Source organism: Zosterops lateralis (genome assembly GCF_965231275.1).
Source record: "Zosterops lateralis genome assembly, chromosome: 4".
NCBI classification, from domain to species: Eukaryota; Metazoa; Chordata; class Aves; order Passeriformes; family Zosteropidae; genus Zosterops; species Zosterops lateralis.
The window spans coordinates 744,403-766,615 of record NC_139765.1 but is presented as its reverse complement, the minus strand read 5'-3'; the positions used below and the strand labels follow the sequence as shown (position 1 = coordinate 766,615).

At 41.5% G+C, this 22,213-nt stretch overlaps 1 protein-coding gene across 5 annotated transcripts in view; it reads right to left on the bottom strand.

Moving 5' to 3' along the window:
* ERC1 (ELKS/RAB6-interacting/CAST family member 1) overlaps nucleotides 1–22,213 on the bottom strand; it is a 232,486-nt gene that overhangs the window by 203,074 nt on the left and 7,199 nt on the right. For all 5 annotated transcript variants that reach the window (XM_083859867.1, XM_083859869.1, XM_083859868.1 and 2 more), the window contains exon 2: nucleotides 18,473–19,305. In XM_083859867.1, the coding sequence (XP_083715993.1) occupies nucleotides 18,473–19,141 (669 nt within the window). In that variant the 5' untranslated portion in view covers nucleotides 19,142–19,305. The remainder of the gene's footprint in view (nucleotides 1–18,472; nucleotides 19,306–22,213) is intronic.

Here is a 22,213-nt window from a genome sequence, read left to right as displayed (position 1 = left end):
GTCTCTTCTGCTTTGAATGACAGCCCACATACACTGACACTGATAAAATAAGTATCAAATGTGTCTTTCATGTGGCACTGACCATTTCTTGGTGAGTACCACAGCTCAGATAAGAGACTCAGAAGCCCTGGCAGCTGGACATCTGGCTTTAACCACTCCAGAAGCCCTGGTTCCCATACAGGTGCCCTCTCCACCCAGGAGACTGGGATTCTGCACTTGTTGGCACAAACAGGGCGGGAGCAGTGTTTATGTCTAACATCAGACAAGTTTATATACAGCAGTAATCAAGCATTAATGAGATGCAAAAGATTATTATGGCACTGACTTTTGGCTGTGAGGCCCTGGGAGATAAAACAACAGCAAAGCAACAAAAGGCAGAATAAAATCAGCAGTTTCCCTTTTTGGAATTCACATCATCACAGGTATCATCCCCTTCTCAAAGACAGGTTGGCAACTCAGCAATCCTAGTGAAGGTATTTCTTATTGCAGGAAAACACTTTGAATTGATAAGCAGTGATCTTGAATAATGAATAATTATAAATATTTTCTCAGGGGCACAATGAAAACCAGAGAGGGAATTTTTACAAGGGCAGGTAGTGAGGGGACAAGTGGTGATGGGTTTAAACTGGGAGAGGGAAGGTTTGGATTAGATATTAGGAAGGAATTGTTCCCACTCTATGATTCTATGAATAAATTACCTGCAAGCTGAGAGACATGAATCAATTCTCTCATTGGAGGAACTATCACTGGCAATATTATCATTGTGAACTCGAAATTCAAGCAAGGTGTACTAAATCCTCTTCAAATGGCAATGGAAATCCATCACTGATTTTCTCTGCAGTATTTGAAATGATAAAAATAACACACCCCTTAGAACTGCTGTGAAAGAACAAGTTTTAATTTCTCCAGAAATGGTTAAGAAAGGAAGACTTTCAAATCCCATCTCATCTCTTGAGAAAGGTCCCTGGGGGTGGAGAACTGAAGGGCCTGAAACCACACAGGAATGTCAAATCCTTACAAATACACTCTCTCTGTTGAGCAAATTCTTTACAAAAATGGTCTGGAAACAAAAGCCTCTTTCCCAAACAGGGATAATAAATGTGAGAAGGAAAAAAGATTTAAGAAAAGAATTAATTGCACACATCAAATTGGACACATCAAACCTGCTATTTGAACACAAAAATCTTATAAGACTGAGCACAATAAAAATGAAATTCAGGTGAGGAACAAGCCAAAATCGTGGGTGTGTGATGTCAGGACTGAAGATGAGGGAGGAGGGAGATTCTGAAGAGATTCCCTGAGCTGGGGCAATTTCAGCAGGTACAGACAGGTGTGGGCAATCCACAGAGTCCAGGCTGTGATTGCAGAAGTGTTCCTGCACCTGAGTGCTGCTGGTACAGGAACAGCAACACTACAGCTGTGAGAGATCCCCTGAACAAATCAAACACCCTGACCCCAAAGGGAATTCAGCCTTACAAGAAAGAACAACAAAACTTGTGAGGAAAAAAAAAAAATCACCAGCACACAGTGAAACTGCAGAGGGGAAAATCCCAAATGAGGCAGCCAGACAGTGGTAAATCACTTATGTGCTTTCAACAGAGACATGTTAGAGAGATTTAAAGTATTCAAAATAAATGTATGTTTTTATGTACACACATGTGCACATACAAACTCACATAAAAACACATTTAATAGGAGATAAACAGAAAACAATGGCCTGACGCATCCCAAAGAAAAAATTTGAGACTCAAACTCGTAAGCGAGGTAAAAATGTGTTATACTGCACATTCAAATATATATATATATATATATATATATATATATATATAATGCCTTTAAAGCCTGAAAATAAAAGAGCAGGGGGAAAAAAAATTATCAGGACAGCAGTTCCTGATCAACATCAGGATTTGCAGATCCAGCTGAATGTCAGACTTGAGAAGCTGAACTCATCCATACAAACAAATGAAGGTGAGTTACCAAATAAAGATCTTTCACAGCCTAGAATGAGGAAAGGTATAAAATCTGCCAGGTCCTTACACAAAGCAGCATTTTAAAAGATTGCAATAAGGAAGATGAACCAATGGGGAAACTGAATTAGTGCTGAAAGATGAAAATATCAGATTTATGTTTACTTTAGAAGCTTTGGAAGAGCTTATGATAACAGGAATGCCTAATCTGGAGAGTAATGGGAGGAGCCATCCCATAAACATCCTGTAATGAACCTGCACAGCCCAAAGGCAGAGCCAGGGAGGTGGAGGATTCTGTGTGTGCCTGGCAGGGCTCTGGCCTCTGGGAGAGGAGGCAAACAGGGGGAAATGGGGGACAGCAAAAATGTTTTTTAGGTTTGTCTTTGTTTTATTGGCACACTGTTTTTACCTGGAAAAGAAAAATTCATCATTTTTCCAAGGTGAGTCCAAGGTGGGCAATGTTATGCCTGTGGCAGTAATTGTTAAGTGATCTCCCTGTCTTGATCTCAGAGGTTTTTATTTGTTTTCTCCTCCTAGTCCTGTTGAGGAGGAGAGCCAAGAGAGTGGCTTGGGGAGCACCTGCCACTGGCCAAGGTCAGCCTCCAAAAACATTACCAAGTGCTTCTGCCACTGGACAAGCTGAAATCTTGGACAGGTTGGGTACATTCAGGGGCAATGAGAAACACCTAGAAATTAGTGGTAACTCAGCTAAGTCAATTTACCACAAAAGGAAAAAAAAAAAAAAAAAAAAACAACAACAACAAAAAAAAAAACAACCACAAAACAAATCCTGAATTAAAATTTAGATTTTTTTTTAACAAGATGTAACAGGATTATAAAGAAGTGTTGTTTTTTTTTTAATCAGGTCTTTAACTTCTAAAAACTGATTGTAAGCATGCATTTTATAAACTGATTAAACAGACAGTGCATGAAGAACTACAGTGTAGATCAGAATAAAATGGCTAACCATACTCTGCAAAATTAAACTGTAAGGCTAGAGAAAACCCTCAGGAAACTTGGATGGCAAGATTACTGAAAAACCCAACATGGTCTGACCTGAATTGCAACTGAAGAGTGAGCCAAAGGCAGAGCAGCTACAGAACTGTCATAAAGACTAAACACTTCTTGGAGTTAAAAAAAGACCAAGTGACAACATAAGGCTCACCACAAACTCTCATACAGATATGCCTACATGTTGATTAATATTTTAAATGCACCAAAACCATCTGTAACATAATAACTTCCTCCCTCAGAGACATATTTAAAATAAATTATAGTCATGACCATTAGTTCCGTTGCTTTGAAACAGAAAAACTCTGTTCACAGAAGTTTACATTAAACTTACAGCAAAATTTGAGAAACATGCATGTAGTAAAGAAACTGATGAATATTTAAAAATAAATCTGCAATAGAATCACAGCTAAAGAAAAGGTGGGAGGCAAAGCAAATCAAAAAAAGGTCTATGCCCTGAACACAGTATCGGATAAAAACCCTTGGAGTTGTGGGAGTACTGTCAAGCATAAGCCTGGAGGTGATCTGGATGCAATACACTTGACTGCCAGTGCTGGAAAACTCAGGCCATTATTTAGACTGGAAACCTGAGAACACATAATAATACATTGTGCCAATCTATGAAAACAGTGTTATGATACAATAATTCAGATTGAAAAGGACAGCAGAGGTCATCTAGTTTAACTTCTTACTCTAGGCATGGTCATCTGTGAGATCAAACCAATTTACCAAGAAATTTATCCAGTCACATCTTGAAAATCTACTTATATTCATTATTTCTCATCCTCCCACCATGCAGCATCCAGTCCAGTTCCTCTTCTCAAAACCAAACTCATCCTATGGGAGGGCTGCTATTAATCCTCTCAAAGCTTTCTGTTCACCCATTCCCTCAGCCTCTGCTCACATTCCTGTGCCTCAGCCCACTGTCCCCCTGGGACCCCTCCTGGGAGATGCCACTAATTGACACCTTTTTCTGCACTGGGCAGATGGAAGTTGGGCAGAGTGTTCTGCATGGCTGAATGAGTGTGGAGCTGAAGGAAATTATCACTGCACAAACTCCTCTGCTGCCACAATGCACCTCTGCCTTGTGTTCACCCACCAGATCCCAGAGCTTTTTCCATATCAGAGCTGCTCCCCACCCAGTCAGACCCTGACCCCTCTCTTTCCTGGGACTGTTTTATCCCCATCATCCTTTTCCCCATTGCTGCTCCCCACCCAGTCAGACCCTGACCCCTCTCTTTCCTGAGTGTTGTATCCCCACCATCCTTGTTGAATCTCATTCCTGCAGGCTGAGTCCCAGTGAATGTTCTCTGACCAACTGTTCCCCTCAGGGTGGTGGCACCTGAATGAACGAGACCTTGTCACCTCCATCCAGGTGACAGAGATGTCAATCACATCAGTCCTTACAGGCACTGGGTAGTGATCAAGCCCTTCATCAGGCTCTGAGCCTGGTGCTACAACAGCTCTTCACCCACCTGGCTGCCACCCAGCCCATGGCAATCTAACCAGGAGTGACAACAGTGGGAAACAGTGATGAGAGCCTGACTAAAGGCAAGGTGAAGGACAGCCACTGCTCCTTCCTCGCCCACAAACCCTGACATTTTATCGCAGAAGGGAATGAGATCAGGCATGATTAATCCTTGACAAATCCATCCTGACTGTGCCCAGCCACGATCTTGTCACTGACATGGTTAGCAGAGTGTTCCAAAGGGACTCATTCCACAGGGACTGAAGCAAGAAACACCATCCTCTATCTCCATCCTTTCTCCTCTGGCCTGTTCTGAAGATTGGGGAACATTGACGTTTGATGCCACTGAAGGCTTATTTCTATTGTCCTTTAAAGATTAAAGAAATTGGGGAGGGATCTCCTTTGTGGAAACACCAATCTCCTCACCCTCACATCCATCCTGTGGTCTGCACAAGGATCAAGTCCTCTCAAGGAAGTCCTAAGTCAACACTCCATTCATGGCTGATAGTTCTCCCTGGAGCACATCTCTGATCACACTGGGGGATGTCTCTGGTACCTGAGCAGATTGGCAGAGCACAGAAAGACGCAATGTTTTGTTAAATGTGTTCTCTCTCTATTTGCATACTGTGGGAGACTGTGGGAAGCCAAGTGGGAAGGATGAAGAAACTGAGTAATCTGTCTGGGGGATCAACAGCAGTCTGTGTTTCACAGGGAAAGTTCTCGAGTTCCACAAGCAGGAGGTGAAAAAAAAAAAACCTAAAAAACCCCAAACCCACCAGCCTTCTCTATTCCTTTCCTTAATATTTGCCCAAGAATGGGAACCTTCAGAAACCAAAGCACAACTTACTGGGTTTTATAAAATCAAAAGGAAAATTCAATACTCATTTATTACTTCCAACCAAACTGTTCTGAACACTGATATTGTGAGCAAAGAGTAAATGATTCACAATGATTGTGTTGGCACAAGCAAGACTGAATTCATTCTAGGGTTCATTAAAAAACATGTTCTATGCAATAAAAATACATTTACAGTTCTAAGGTGATACATTTGAATGTTGTTTCCCTCAGCCCTGCTGCTAAAGGAACACAACCATGTGAAAACCAACCTCTTGCCAAGCCCCTCCTCAGAGAGAACTCAGGTCACCCAAAGAATTCACTCAACTCTCTAAAACCAGAACCAGCCAAAGGGGACAGCGACAAATTACCTGAGATGAATGGCAATGGAAATACAGCATTTTTAAAACAAATTCCATCCAAGAACTACATTAAAATATATTTGTACAGTTCAGGAGTTGCTAATATGTGTGTTGACTCATCCTGAACTGACTCTATTTACCATATTCTGACTGTGTGCTCCCATTATTACAATACCAACTGCTCTGGTGCACAGAGTGATGGGGACTAGAGGGGGAAAAGCCCTGTAGAGATGTTAATTACTGATATTTCTCAATTGATCTGCAATTTCATGGCAGGAAAGAGGGATACATCAAGAATGAGCACCAAACAGATTAATACAATTAATCTGTTAATTAATTCTGGGGAAATACAACTGAGACAACAGCTAAATGTTGTTTTTTTTTTTTTTTTCCAGAGAGTTTCTGTCAGGTTAGTTGTCAGTTTGGTTTCTTTCCCTACAGCTTATGATACCCACACTCTTATTGCTGATCTGCCTGTTGGGCATTCAGAAGATGCACAAATAATTTGTTACTATGAAGTCAACATAAAACTGTGCTCTGAACATGAGGTATTGTAGGAACTCCACAAAACACAGGGCTCTCCTTGTTTCCATTTTAGCCCTGTAAACAAGGAGCTTGGATACACAATGTGTGTGTGCCTCAGGGCATAACCTGTTGCACAAAACTGAACTTGTGCAATTTAAATGAGTCCAACATGGAAAATGACATTAAAACAATCGTGCTACTCATCTCCCAACAGCCAGCCCAGTGCTGAAGGGTGAAAAGAAAAGAAATGTGATTAAGCAAGAGGAAACCAGCCCAAAAGAATACAAGAAAATTATGTGGGAAGCAAAAGAAAAAAAAAAAATTTAGCTACAAATAAAACACTGTAAGTGATGGTACAATCATTTACTTCTAATAAAAATACTTCTCTAATACATTCTACTTCATGTTTTAGATAAGCTCCTGTCATCATGATTTAATAGCACCTGTTGAAAGTGCCATTAAACATGCTGGTTAACAGCACTTCTTGATGACAAAAACCCTGATGTGATAGACCCAAGTTCTGAAAATAACTGAGATGCTAATGCAGAGCATGTTAACACAGGTTAAAGGGAGGATGTTCCCACTGGAAGCTCAATCTCTCCATGGCATTTACAGCAGTTTTGTAACTTGGAAGCACTAACCCCTGGTATTTCATCACTGGTAATTCAGGTTTATCAGGCAGAGTACAAGGGATGCAGAGTATCAGTTACACCTGGCAGAACCTCAGCAGTCACTTATGAACTGACTGAGGTCACAAAGCACCAAATTCAGGTGGTCATGTCCTGCCTTTGCCATCACAGAACACCTGAACAGGGACTCTGCTGTGCAAATCTGCCCAATCCAGTCCAGAAAGTGACTTGCATAAATTAAGAGCAGCCTTTTTATCAGGCCTCCCATCACTCCAAAAACGTGCAGACTAATGTGAACTCATTCACAAGGTAACAAGTTTTGCAAGTTAAACACCACTGCTGATTGCAATACATGTAACTAGGAATAAAAACTGAGGCACTGCTGATTTTCACAGCTTAAAGATCCACAAAAGAAGCCTGGCTGAATGGAAGAATGAGGGCAGAAATACCCATCCAGTGAGAATTTAAAAAAACAAAAATAAAAAAAATAAAATAAAAATAAAAATAATAATAATAAAAAAAAATAATAATAAAAAAAAACCAAAACAGCGTCTTCCCCCTTAAAGTGAAAAAGCAGTGAGAATATAAAAATATGGTAAAATAACCCATTTTTATGAAAAAAAAACAAAACTCCTGCATTTTTGCAGTGAAGTTCTGCTATTCATGAAGTTCTACTGGACAGAGCAGAATTTCAGGGATTGAAGTGCTCAGCAGCAAACTCTCACCTCAGTTTCAGCTGTGTATAACCCTTATAAGATATTGACCTTCTGGTTGTTGGTACACTATAAAATGAGTGCACTCAATCCAGTGTTCATCAGCACAATTATCTGCAGAGCACACGAAGGTGTCACAGCACCAACCACTGCCTGCAATAATCAGTTTTCTGCACCAAATCACCTGTTAACAAGCTCAACCTGTAAAGTACAGATCTCCTTTCCCAGATCAATCTTCAAAGGCTGTCTGGCATTCAGCAATTCACAAAGAAACAGTAACAACCCTATTAAGGATAAAAAAGAAAGTGAATTAATGATTTTGTCCACAAATTCCCAGACTTTCAGATTAAAGAAGCTCGACATGAAACACTAGGAAAAGTTAATTAACAAAAAAAAGTGATGCTAAATATAAATGAATGACAATTCTCACCCAGTCAGAGAGGAGACAGACCTCAGGGCCCTCCAAGCTAATTCAACCACATGGAAAGGAGAAGAGGAATAATTCTTTTAATATATACACACTGAATGGATTCTGCATTGAGAAAACACAGCACACGGTTTTAGAAGGGAAGTCTTGAATGCGTTCCCAGCTTTGGCAGAAAAATAAAGAAAATGCTTTTCCTGGATAGAAACTATAACTTGGAACCCTCCTTAAGTCACAAACATTGGATTTTGACTCTGACTGCTGGAAGATGGAGAAGAGAGAATGTGACAGCAGCACAACCACTTGCTCAACATGTTCACTGCAAAGCCCAATTTTAAATTAAGTTGTAAACATATTTAGGGACATGCAAGCAAAAAGTTCAACCAAAATAAGGTGGGTTTTGTAAAAGCCATTTGAAGATACACAATTTCCAACCAATGAGTGGAGGAACTAGTGTAAGATTCTCACTAGGATGTTACACAACAGCAAAAATATTGTAAATCATAACCTGAGCACACACAGCAGGACCCACACTTGCCTCAACTCTTTGGTCAAGCACATGCACAGACCTTCTTACAAATCCTGGCCCAAAGGACACTTCTTAAAACTTTTCTGTCATTCTCTCACAACCATCTGCTAGTTCATATCAAAATTACATCCATGTAAAGAAAAGTCTGTATTACTCATTTTATTGCAAGGTGGTTTTTCCCTCCCCCCAGACAAGTGACTGCAGATAATTCCATATTTTGGAACATTCCAGGCACAGTGAAGTGATGAGGAAAGTCTAAACACATCCCTGCACAGAGGATCATGAAATGTCTGAGGTAACTGTTGCCTGCACATCCAGAGCACACTATTTATTCTCTCCAGTGACAGTAAATCTGTGGTTTCTTAGAAAGGTCCTTCCCTTCAGTAACTCAGCTCTCAGATTATTTCAGTGGTTACACATTAACAGGGCCAAACCTGACCCATCACACACCAGCTGAGGGCTGTCCTCCAAATCAAAGCTTCCCCAAATAGAGTAATTTGACTGATGAAGATTGGGAAATTCCTCTACCCTCAAAAATAGGCACACCTATGGTTGTAGGTCTTTTGTACTTCAGATAAATTATTAATCCTCACAAGCAACAACATCTGTTAAAATTAACCTCTGTGCACAGCAAAGGAAGATTGCAGAAAAGTCCATAAATGTGTTATGCTAATGTAAGCCACACAAATATGTCACAGCTGATGAGATCAAGAAATGATGTAGATTTTTACCTCTGTCCTCTCCCAAAGTCGTTCTCTCCCTTCTCATCAGAGTTACTGAGCTGCACAGTCAGAAAAACACTGCAATATTGGTATTTAACTAAGCTGTACCCAGTAATCACAACAGTGTCATTTTCACTCCCAAACTGAGCAGAGATGAATAATGAATCACTGAAGAATCTTATTCTCCACATTCACCCAGCTGACAGAAATAATGTGCCCTCCAGGGCAGGGCACATTTCCTAACAGCCTATTTAAAAGCCTTTATTCTGCTTGTTCTTTCTGCCCATTTCCTTTTCCCAGGATCATTCTGAGATCCCTCATTTCACCTCTCAGCACTAATTCTCAGCCTACAGCTTTTGTTATCCTCCTCATGGATGTCCTTCTCTCACCCAACAAAGACACACTGAAACCTTTTCCACAGAAGCCAAAGACACTTTCAGAACTTCATGTCAATTTTTAGTTGAAGCCAAATCCAAAAGTATGAGCACTGTGAAAGAACATCAGTCTCTTTCTCATCAATCAACTCCTTCTGTAGCTCAGACCAAGGCACAAACTGGCACTGGAGGATGGAACCTTCCACAGGGACATTTCACTTTCCAAACAGGATGGTGCTGCTTAGCTGGGTTGATTGTGACATTTAGAACATTTTAAGAGCTTTGGGATGATAACCCTGAATCATTCAGCAAACCAAATGTTTATTTTTATATGTTCCCATCTCTCCAAAGAGAAAAGAGACCTAAGGTCAGCCTGGTGGAGGCTCCTGGCTGGGAGATCAGATGCTGCAACAGCCTGGGTGGGTATTTCTAATAAGGAAAGCTCCCTATTAGAGAGAAATAAATTACTTCTGTTGCCTCATGGTTTGTTTCTGCTCATCCAAGAACTGATACCCATTGCGTGAAGTCTAACAAATTATGCCAAGAGTAAAATACAAAAAAGAACGAACAAGTTTAACAACAGGTTAAGCCTGTAGGTAGAAGATTTCTCAAAGACAATATGGTACGACACAAATGTTCAGGAAGCTCTTCCCTCCCCTCAGTTAAAAAGAAGTGTTTGTCACCAGGAACACGATCCACTAAAAATCACCCTTTACTCAGACAATTTTGTGATTCCTGGAAGGAAAAAAGGTATATAAGCCTCATCTGACTGCATTAACAAAGGGCAGGATTTGTGTGGGGATGTATACACATATATATTATATATATTAATAATATATATTAATGCCAGGAGCTATCAACTGCTATGAAAGAGACAGATCCTGTCCAAAGTACCCAAAGAAATAGAATTTTAATTTCTAAATGACGGCAGTTCACGTGCTGCCTTGTTTTAATCCCAGAAACAAGTGACAGGCATCAGAAGAAGTGTGTGGCCCCATATTCTTTGGAATCCACAGCCACAGTTAATTAGAAGACCATCTGTTCACAGAATTGAACCACCCAAGGTAGCTGGTACCTGATCATCTGATAAGAAGGATCCAAAAATGCAATGAAGTCAATGTCAAGGCTACTGTCTCGTGTGGAAATGCATCAGTGGGATGTTTTAGGCAGTGAAAAACTCTTCAGTGAGGTGCCTGCTCCTCCCCAGGGCTGCCCATGAGAACCCAGTGACACCAAAGGGACTGGCCAGGAAAACTGCATTTGATACAGACACAGTGAGGCTTCATTTATTACCTGCCTGTTTTCCAAAGCCTGGCCCTCACCCTGCTGCTCTCTGCAGCCCACTGGGGCAGGGGAAGGGAGATAGGGGCACCAGTGCAGAAATGGAAATGTGTAACCATGTACACAACCCGATGACAATATCATAGAGAAACAGGCATGCAACAAAGCACCTTAAATAAAACTTAGTCTTCACCACTCTGCCACATTCACAAAGCATTGGAAAATCTCTTTTTACTGGACAGCAGATCTCCATCCCTTCCCTCCTCTCTCCATAATAAAGTGTATTTTGTGTTACCCCTGGAATTCAGAGCCATCCCCCCCTGACCAGATGCTGTTCTGTGCTTGCAATGAACTGCCCCAGATGGTCAGAAACCTACACACTGCCCTCAAACTCCTTCTGGTGCTGTGAAACCAAACTCTGGGAGAACCCAACTGCCCCCAACCAGCTGCTCACCCTCGCTGACTTACACCATTATTTTCCAAAACAGTGATGACAGCCATTGGATTTTAAAAGCAATCCTTCCCAGGAACTGCAGGCAGCACACAGCAGCAAGAATTACATTTTCCCCTCTGTTTTAAGGGGATCCTGCACCAGTAGCTCCCACCCAGAGAAGAGCCAGAGCAGCCCACTGCTCACACACTTTAATCATTCAAATAGCAACAGGAATAAGAAGTAGTACATAAATTAATGTTAAAACCTTGGATATACAGCTCAACAAACAGCTTAAAAGCAGCAAGCACGAAGCTCTTTAGGTTTCCTGATGATTCTACATTACTTAGCATTCCAGTTTACAAACCAAGTTGCTAAAATTAAACTGAAGAAGGCAGTCACAGGGTATTTATTCCTGTAACTGTTATACATCAGTTTAACTCCTCTGATTTCCAAAGCAGGGAGCACTAGAAAAAGCCATAATGGTGCTCTGTGCCAGGATTTTGGCCTCTGATCACACTCATTTTGGGGAGCACACAAGGAATATAAAAGTATTTTATGCTTTTGGAGGGTTGGGAGTTCTTTTTTTGATTGGATTTATGCTTTTAGGGGTTTGAGTTGTTTGGGTTTTTTTTCTTTAAAAATACAATCTCTTCCTAGGGTGAATCTGTAACAAGGCTTTCTTAATGGAGATCAACTGATAAAAAATTGGATTATCACGAGATCTCTTCAAATATTGATCTAGATCTTGATAGAAGATCCTTCCTTTCTTTTCTTTATGGTTTAAATGTCAGTACTGCCTTAGCAATTGCAAAACATGATGTAAATTGTAAAGCCCCAAACAGTACAGAAGTTTTTAGTGTTTAATCCAAGGTTATTAATAGAAAAAAAAAATATAAAGTCCTCTCAGGATAATCAAGGGAAAACAGACTATTTAATATTCTTTGGAAGCAAAACCATCACTAAATCAAGGAGGGTTTTTTTGTGATTTACTCAGATCTCTCATTTCCACTGGCACTTTGCAAAATATGCTGCTCAAGGCTGCCAATTTAACCAAACTCCCCCTTTCTGCTTCACAGTCCAAGGTACCCAGCAAATCCCTCAGACAGAACAACTGGTCTCACCACAGAAGGAAACCAAATACACTTTGTCCTTGTATTCTTTTCCACTACAGATGGTGCCTCTGACCTTTCCAAGAGAACCAATAGCAATCTGAAAATACCATGCAAAAACATCATTATGTAGACCCTGTGGGTTATGAAACTAAGTTTTGCTAAAAAGATTTTCTTTTCAGGGTCTGCTGATTGTTATCTCCAGACAAAAAATGGAGATATAATTATAATCCACTACATTTAGCAGATGAAGCCATTTTTCTGTGTGTTCAACAGATTATGCCAAAAATTATATGGAAGAACAACAAAGCATTATCCATTCAAGGAAGAAAGTGTAATCCTCAATAGCTATGCTACCTGATTTATAATCTAATTTCTGTTGGAGATCTCAATGAGATCTTTTCTCAATTCTCACCACTGAGAACACTGCTGGTCCACTGTGTCCCCTAAACACGGGGGTACACAGAAAATACATTCAAAGGAGTTCTAGACTGGAACATCCAAAGCACTACCAAGTTTATTCCCTTATTTTCCTCCTGCCAGCTGAGCCTGAAGTGTCATTTCACAATGTTTCTTCAATTATTAGTTCAGATAGTTGGCATGACTGCTCTTCACCAACACACAGCTTTCAGAGTGCAGAAATGTCCCCTTTTGGTCTCTAGCTTTTATCTCAGAGTACACATTTATACAAATATTTATCCCTAATACAAATGTTCCTCTGTCTTACTTATGTGTTAAGAATTAAATGGACTGTTAACAGTACCCTAGAAATCTACCTTGCAGAAAAAAAATCTGTTCTTTCCACCTAACAGTTTAGTCATGGTGGCCCCACTCTGCTGACCATCCTCAAATCTCTTCCTAGCATCACCAAATACAAAAGAGTTTAAAAAAAGCTTTATTTCAGTTTCTGGCCCTGGAGGCACACCTGAAAGATGAACATAAGACCAGCACAACTACAACCTTTTTTTTCATGGCCTGGCAGTTCCACCTGAAGTGCTCCTCACTTTCCCCTTAAATCAAGAGCAGGCAGAGTAAGGCTGGAGCTGGCACAGGAAAGCTGTACCATCAGCAGGAATCACCCACAGTGCAGGAGCACCTCTGCACTACTGCCACCATCCATCACTGTTAACTGCTCACTGCTGACTCAAAGAGGAAGCCTTACACAGTTCCCAGCTACCCAGTTCATCCTTTAGAAAGCAAGAACACTTGAGGGAAAGGATTACTAACTCAACCACCACAAATGGGACAGTGCTGAAAGGAGCAATGGCTTCTACAGAAACACAGCATCACAGGCAAGACTCTTCAGGAGCATCAACAGTAAATGCTGGAATAACACACTGCCACCCCAGTGAGGAGTCTAACATCTGAACACACTCAATACACATTAGAGAAAGAATTATAGCAGAGTCTGCTCTAAGTTCTGCAGAATTTGAAGTAATCCCGGCTCCAGCTTAACAGCAGAAAAAGCACAGTTAAACTACTGAGTTCAACAGCAGCACTGACGTCACCTGCTCTAGTCCAAGCTGCTTTTTAGGTACAATTCCCCTCAGATGTTTGATGGATCAAGCAGAGAGCAGCTGGTTCAGCCTATGCTGCAGCTCAAGGCAAGCCAAGGCATTGGATCCCTCCTCGACGGGAGCCACGGGACAAAAGGAGCCCTGGGGATACAGAGAACCACAAAATGCCTTGGTTTAGTTCCTTACAGAACTGAAAAGAAGACAGAACACAGGCTGTTCTCTTGGGTGATCCCATGACAATTTTTGAGGTCTTTACTAAGTGCTGTGACTTGATCAATGTTTCAGATAACCAAGCACTCTGGAGGAGGGAGTTTTGAGTTATTCTGAAAGAGAACTGAATTATAATTTCATGCTGCAGCTGGGGAAAGGCAGAAGGAACCTTAAAGCTGGCAGAATTCTAGAGAGCCAACAGGCATCTGCCACTGAAGGAATTATTTAAATGCAATGCTCTGGGATACAGAGAATGCCTTTAAGCAATGCCTATGGACCCACAGACTGCACAATTCAACACCCAGAATGGAAGAAAGTTTAGTTTTCTATCAACTAATAACCAGCTCAGAAATGGGGCAGTAACAGAATGACACAGGGCTAAGACATAGCAAAAATTTTTGTAATATATAATTAAAAAAAAAAACAACCCAACCAATGAAGAAGTGAGGATCAATCTGATTTTCAGAGAAAGAATGTACTCATTAGAAGCCCTGCCAGTCTCTTAAGAGCAGTACCCAATGCTTTTGAGGGTTTAACACATGGACAACCACATTTTTGCAAGTGAGATGCTCATTACACAGTACAAAGACATGGAAAATACTTCTGACTCTGGAGAATCTGGTGAAATGCTGGAATACATCCATCACAATGAAGTACAACGTTCTTCAAGTGCTTACCCCAAGCCAGGTGAAATTCCTTTCAGAAATATTTTCTTGGTTAAACTCTCTGACTCAGACATCTAAGGTCTCTAACCACAAGAAGACCACAGAAATGCATCAAAGTAAAAAGATGTTTTCAGCAGTACCACACTGTTTGAGCTGAAACATCAGTCTGACCTTAAAAGTAGATCAGTCAAATGTGAGAAATTTCAATGCAGGGCGTTAGACACCAAATCTGCATTGCACTGCTCATGTTAAGGCACAATCACCTTGTCTTAAGCAAGTTTCAACTGCGTGGAACTCCGTTGTCCTTGAGTTTCACAGCACCTCGCCACTGCTCAGGTTTTAGGGAAATTATTTCTATCTGTGGTGCAAAACATACCCACTGTCTTTCCTTTCCTCTCCTGGCTCCTGATGAAGAAGTTTCCAGGGAAACTTTAAACCACACACACTAAAAAAATATATATTTTTCAACTCAGAAAAACACAGCTCCCACTAAAGCACGCTGAGGAGAGTGAGACCATGCCAAAACCAAGCTCCTGTTTACTGGTTTCATCAATTCCTCCCTGAATATGCATGGCTCTGCATAACTGAGCAATCATCTGCACTCTGCTCTGGGCTTCCAGCAAAGAATGGTTGGTTAACTCATCCACACTGCACTGAGAACTGTCTGCTTTTCTAAGAGTCTGTGTGAACTACAGGAACACTTCCCATGTTTAGTTCTGAGTTCCTCCGAGTGAGCTTTCGGTGACATTCCCCATTTCTGAAAAGAAAGGGTTTTCTGTCTCCTCAGGATCAGCACCAAAGGATGGAAATAGAGCTCCACGCCCCAGCTGTAGGGTTTGCTGAGAGCAGCTGCTGAATCCAGCTGTGCTGCACCACAGCTGGGGAAAAGAACACATCTGGGCAAGGCTGCAGGGCTGAGAGCTACAGAGAGAGTGTGCATGGCATTCCCAGGGTTGTACCCAAGATATCCTCCCATTCAGTGCCCTCGGAGAACAACCACAGGGCTGAGAGTGCTCAGGACAGGTAACACACTCTGTAGTCATTCCCTGAGCTTCACTGAACCAAGAAGGTTCCCTGGAAATCAATAATCAATAAATAAATACATTTATTGGTACATATTCCCAAGAAACAGGCAGAGAAAACTCAGAGACACCAGTGCATTTACTCCCAGCAGGCTGAGGCAGCAATCAGCCAGGACTCACATTATCAGGTACTTTAACAACTCCCAAACCCTCAATCACTCAGGCTGAGGTGACAAGAACAGCAATACCATCAGGGACAATCAAGTGTGTGCAGAGGAATACAGAGATTGAGATGACTATCAGATCATGGCATGAGTCACCCAGCATCCTGGCTCCTGAGTTGAGTCCCTTTTTAACACTCCAACTGGTCTGAGATAAACTTTAAATAAAGCACAAGTACTGCATGTGCAAGAAGGCTTTTAAAAGAAAGTGATGTGCTGAAATACTCATAATTAAATCTAGAACTCCAGTTCCTGCAATTATACTGGAACTCATTTTAGAAGGAGGCTGAAGGGGAAATGAAGATATTTTGTGGTCCCCCAACAGATCTGGGAAATTCCTGGTACAGAGTCTAAATAGAGAAGTGTGTTTAATTACAGAAAATCCTATTAAACTGATCTTCCACATGAAGGGCTGAAGTGACCAACTCCAAAAGGCTATAGAAGACACAATGAATTCAGAATTTAATTAGAACACACTGGTAGCTGACTGTAATGCTAGTAATTAGCATTCTTAGTTTTTACAGCTCAACACAATAATATCCCTTCGCTTTTAAAATGCACCCTTCTTACTTTTGGGCCAGAGTTATACAATTCTGCCTGTGTGGTGGTAATTACAGTGACTGCCTAGAGAACAGCAGCCTAGAAATATCTGTAAATGTTTAATTAGGGGATTAAGGAAAGACAAAGAAAAAAAAAAAAAAAAAAAAAACCTAGGACAGAGAAATCACTGGTCTCTAATGTATTCATATTTAGTAACTGCTTAATCCATTCTAAACCATGGCATTTTTCTTGCAAGATTTCCAAAGCATCCTCAGATGTCAAAACTGACTTAAAAAAAAAACATTATTGTATTCCAAGACAGTCTCTTCAATGAAAACAGGGCCAAAATTGAAAAGAATTTAAGAATTCAAAGGCTTACCTGCAACTGAAATACAAAGAACACCAGAAAAGTTGAGTGATTGGTATTCCAGATATTTGTTATCCTGGTACTACACCATTATAACTAAAATTTCTATCACATTACTGCTTCTAAAGAAATCCTACCTTTGCAATAAAAATTATTTAACTTCGGGTTTCCTGCAGTCCAAGATGACAAAAGTAAATGAAGACAAAGTGTCCCACACCTTAACAAGTTGTGATATTCACCATTTGCTAAGAACACAGCCATAAAGCTAAAAGACAAGTTCATTAAATGATTTCATACTATCTCAGGAAAGCAACTTACTTTCTTCAACTCAAGCCCTTTAAAAAGTGAAAATTGCAGACAGATTCAGTGTAGTAGACTAATCAGTAACCAAAAGGTAATTTACTATTTCAGACAGGCTGCCTAGGAGTAGAGTACAACCAGCACTGCCCTTTCAGCATTTCCCTCTCTCCCTCACCTAAAGCAATCTCACAAACAGCATTGCCTAAAATAGCAACCATAAAAAAGCTACAAGAACATGGTCACATTTGAATTATGGAAACTTTCATTAAATGTGCTCAGATCCTTTAAAAGCTCAACAGGGAAAGTAATTTTGTCATGATGAAAGCTGACTGACATTCAGGGAACTTCTGGGTCTGTTTTCCATGAGAACAGGGAGGTTTTTTTACCTGACAGTCCAGGGAGGTGCTGAACTCACATTTGGCCAGAAACAACTGAACAGGAGGACACTCATTCAAAGACAAATATTTACTTCAGGACTGAGGTAGCAATATACAGGTCTAGGTGGGAGAACTTGGAGAAAGCTTTTAGACAGTAGAGCTGACTACAGAGACATCTCAATTTTAATCAGCCCCTGAGTTTTGTTTTAATTTGGAGATGCTTTTAAGATGCACAAGACCAAAGACCCAGACAGCTGAGAATCTCTGTTCTTCTGCCTATTCTGTAACTGGTTAGACCACTACAAAAAACCTGCAGGGTGCTTTAGGATAGCTGCATAACAAGATATGCAGAGTTTATGACAAAAGAATAACAAGCATGTATTAAACATTGTTGTTTAAATGTAGCCAAGAGCACAATTTATATCTGTTTGTGAAAACTGCAGGTCTGGAGGTTTTCACTCTAAATATCAGTAACTTTAGCTTTGTTTTTAGTGGCTGTCTGTCAACATTCAGCAACGGTGCAGTTATACTGGGGGTCAGCAGTTGGTACATTCTGCACCTCAGAGAACACTTCAAGAGGTAAACAGCACAGAAACATTAATTATGAACAGAATAAATACTTCCAAAAGGAAACCAAGTGGTTACCATCAGTCCTGGGGGGGAAAAAACTCACAGGACACCCAAGGAAAAATGAGCACTCAGAGTAGTTTACAAGTGTGGCAAGAAACATCTAAAAACAGCCTTGCAAGCTGAAAACATATCAATTACCCAAGAAAAGCACTGATCTAATGTAGCAGCTTAAGTGTAACATGCAAGTTTCTTAAAGTTATTTAATCATGCTACCAACACAGCAGTTATAATAAATGACAAACCTGGTTCTCTTCTTGCAAAACTCTATACTGCTCCTTCCAGATGGTGATTTTTGACGCCTCGTCCTTCCTCAGCGCCCTCTCCTTCTTGAGCTCGGGGCTCCAGAAGGTCTTGATGCTGTTCATGGAGGAGCTGAGCTTGCTCTCCTTCACCTCCACGTCCTTGCGCAGCAGGTCGTTCTCGCGCAGCACCTCCTTGAGCTGCGTCTGCAGGTCCATGATGGTGTTGTCGCGGGCCTGGCGCAGGGAGTGCGGCACGGTGGAGGCCATGCTGACGGCGGGCAGGTGGTGCTCCCCGAAGGCGATGGTGTCGCTGGCCACGCCGCTGCCGCTGGCGATGTTGGGGCTGCTGCCCATGGCCGTCATGCGCACCCCGTAGGGCAGCCGGCCCCCGGAGCGCCCCAGGGTCATGGTGCTCTTGGGCGTGTCGGCGCCCACGTTCTCGTGGTCGCTCAGGTACATGGGCCCCGAGGTGGCGTAGGCGGCGTTCAGGGACTGGATGTTCTCCATGGAGAGGGTCTTGCCCCCGCCGCCCGCCGCGCCGCCCGAGCCGCCCCCGGTGCTGTTGGTGCGGCGGTGGCCCAGGCGTGGGGAGCGCGGCAGGCGCGGGGAGCGCCCGGGGCTCTGAGCGCTGGGCTCGGCCTTGCCCACCGAGCGGGCGCTCCCGTACATCCTGCGGCCAGGGGGGGAACTCACGGGCAGAGACTGGGACAATTCCTGACAACTCCTGGGTGGATCCTCGATGGGTGTACAGTCAGCTTAAGGCCAGTCACAACCTGCCGCCGGTCCCGCTGTCCATCTCTGAAGTCAACTGCTCGTGGTGTTCAGGACCATATCTGTGTCAATGAGAGAAACACATTAAAATCATCAATACATCAATAAAAATACCACTTTAAATACCTACTTTACCACCAAATGTTTGTCCCACATTATATAGATATTCAATATATATATAATATAATATATTCACCTATACTTATACTTCTCCAGTATTTTTCAATTCCTCTCAATAAAGAAAAGCAATGTTTTATTTTAACCCTTATATTTCTTTAAACCCTTATATTTAAACTCAAAAAGAAAATGCTATCCTTGCTTTTCTGCTGCTATATATCTTGTTATATCACAGTAAAGAGGGAAGAAAAAGAGAATCCACCAGTCTTCAACCTGTAATTTTGTCGGCCGTGACAAAACCTTCCAGATGTTATCTAATCTTTCTTCCTATTTCTAACTGGCCCTAATGCTTTACTTGTTACCTTTCTGAACAAGAGAGAACCAAATTTTTCAAACCACTCAGTAGTGTATCTCATTCAAACACTGCCAGCCTCCATAGGACTCAGTTCCTAAACCCCCGTGCTGTGAAATCATCCTGCAAATGCACAGGCCAGACTGCAATGACTGTGCCCATGATCTCCACCAGCAGGCTCCTCAGCACTGCTGTCAGCCCCACTTCAAATGCAGAACTCAGAACCAAAGCTAAGAACACTCATGAAATCATCACTGACCACACAATTGAAGCAAGCACAGGTGCAAACCTGAAAGAGGAACAACTACCCAGCAATGAGACCAACAAGGTCAAGAGGAAGAAGAGAATCTCAGCTCCACTGAAAACTGACTCTAGATTCTTATTTTCTCTCAAACTAAATGTAACTTAAATCTTGGTTCAAGTTAAGGGAAGATTTCCATTGAAATATGCTTGTCATTAACCAGCTGAGATTAATTCCATTAAATAACACTTCACCAGCAGGGACCTCTTCAAACACAGAGCAGTACAACATCATCCTGTTGTTCTTCCTTCTCCCCTCTGGTTTTCCTTTAAATACGGACCCTGGTGGCACATGCAATACAATTCCTTATTTTTGCAGTGTAATATGAGCTGTAGTACAAGTGCTGGCAGGAAACTCTTCAGCACAGGGACTCTGGGTTGGGATCACAGTTAATAGCCAAGATCCAGCAGAGAAGCAAGAAATGTAACTTTACTGCACTGTAAAACTGATCCCACTACACAGTTCTCACTTCTTTTTTTCTCTATTGTTTTTTATTTTTTCCTGTGTAAATTATTTCATGTTACTGCTGGGCTCAACTGAAACCAAAACTAGAGCACTGAAACATTCCTGATCCCATCAGATGAAAGAACACCATAAAAGCAGCAATATTTGATATATCCCAACATCTTGCCTCTCACACCAGCTTTCATCTACCTGCCCTTCTACTCAGAAGTCAGGTTTGCCAGATATCAGGAATAAATGTCTCCAAACCAGCGTGTTTGTGAAATAATAACTGGGCAAACAGGTTAAAGATTAAGTTTAAAACAGGGATACACTTACAAAGGAAATTGTAGAAATAATGCAAGTGGGTGGAAGGAGGAGAACAAAAAATATTGCAAAATCTACTGGAAAAGGATAGAAAGAAAAGTGTGAAATCCAGGGAGGAAAGACAGAGCTTTTTTTTTTTTTTTTTTTTTTTTTTTTTTTTTTTTTTTTTCAGAATGAGTCAGTACAGGAAAAGATACAACAAGAAATAGTTTCAAAATGTTTAGTTTAACCTTAAACTTTGAATGGAAAACAAGGTCAGGGCAAGCCAACACTTCATCAGTTTCACACAATTTCATAGGAGATACAATGGCATGAAGAATTTTACAAAGCTTATGGAAATTGACGCTGCTTTGTGAGCAGTTCTCAAGATGTTCTCAAGATGTTCACTCTGGTTTTTATAAATGACAAGAAAAGCCAGCACCAATATTGCTACAGAACATTGCAGAGCACATATGTGAAGAAAAACTGGCCAAGGAAAAACAGGCACCAGCATTAACTGAAATTATCTGCCAAAGCAACACCTACAGATGTATTCTTTTAATACAAGTTACATTTCTTCTATTTCAACTACATATCCTCATGCAAAACAGCACAGAAATATAAACTGTGCAACAAAGTCTACAGTGTTCCACTGGAGTTGCTTCAATAAGCAAGACACTGTGCCCCAGATCTGGAAAAAAAACATTTCTTCCAAACAGAAAGGCTATTCCAGACCAGCCTCACTGTCTGAGATATCAAAATGTTAAAAATGCTGCTGTGACACCACTTGAGCACTCAAAACAAGTCAGATACGATTCCTTAGACGCTGCATAAAGTACATTCCACCGAGAGCCTGCGTTCATTAGGGTTCTCTTGAAAATTAATCCAAATCACAGCACTTAATTCACTTGCTAAAAACTCACTGCGGTACATCAGGGCAAACACTCATTAACAGCTTTGAACCAAAAGATTAGAATTATGTGTGTTTCATTTAAAGGACTTCACCCCAAAACCACTAAGTTGAAAAGCTGCTGTAAACGCATCACTGCTGCACACAGAAGCATCACCTGGTGAAGTCCTTAACAACACACCAGAGGAGCTCAAAAGGTCTTAGATAATTCCTAAAGAGTTCCTCACCCTCAACATGGAACATCTGCCATGGAGAACTGCCTTGTCCTTGCATTAGGAAACACTTTGTTAAACCCTCAATACTTCTCACTGAGTGGAAGTCGCTGCTGTCCTTGAGAGAAGAGCAGCTCCCAGGCTGGAGCTGGAGCTGGGACCACACTGCAGGACCCAGCCCCAGGTGCCCTGGGCAGGCAGGGCAGGTCTCAGCACCTCAGCCCTGTGCTCACTCAGCTCCCAGCTCTGCTCCACCATCCCCTCTGCCACTCCAGGAACATCCAATAACTCCAGCCATGAAAGGCAAGAGCTAGAATTAGCTGTTGATCAA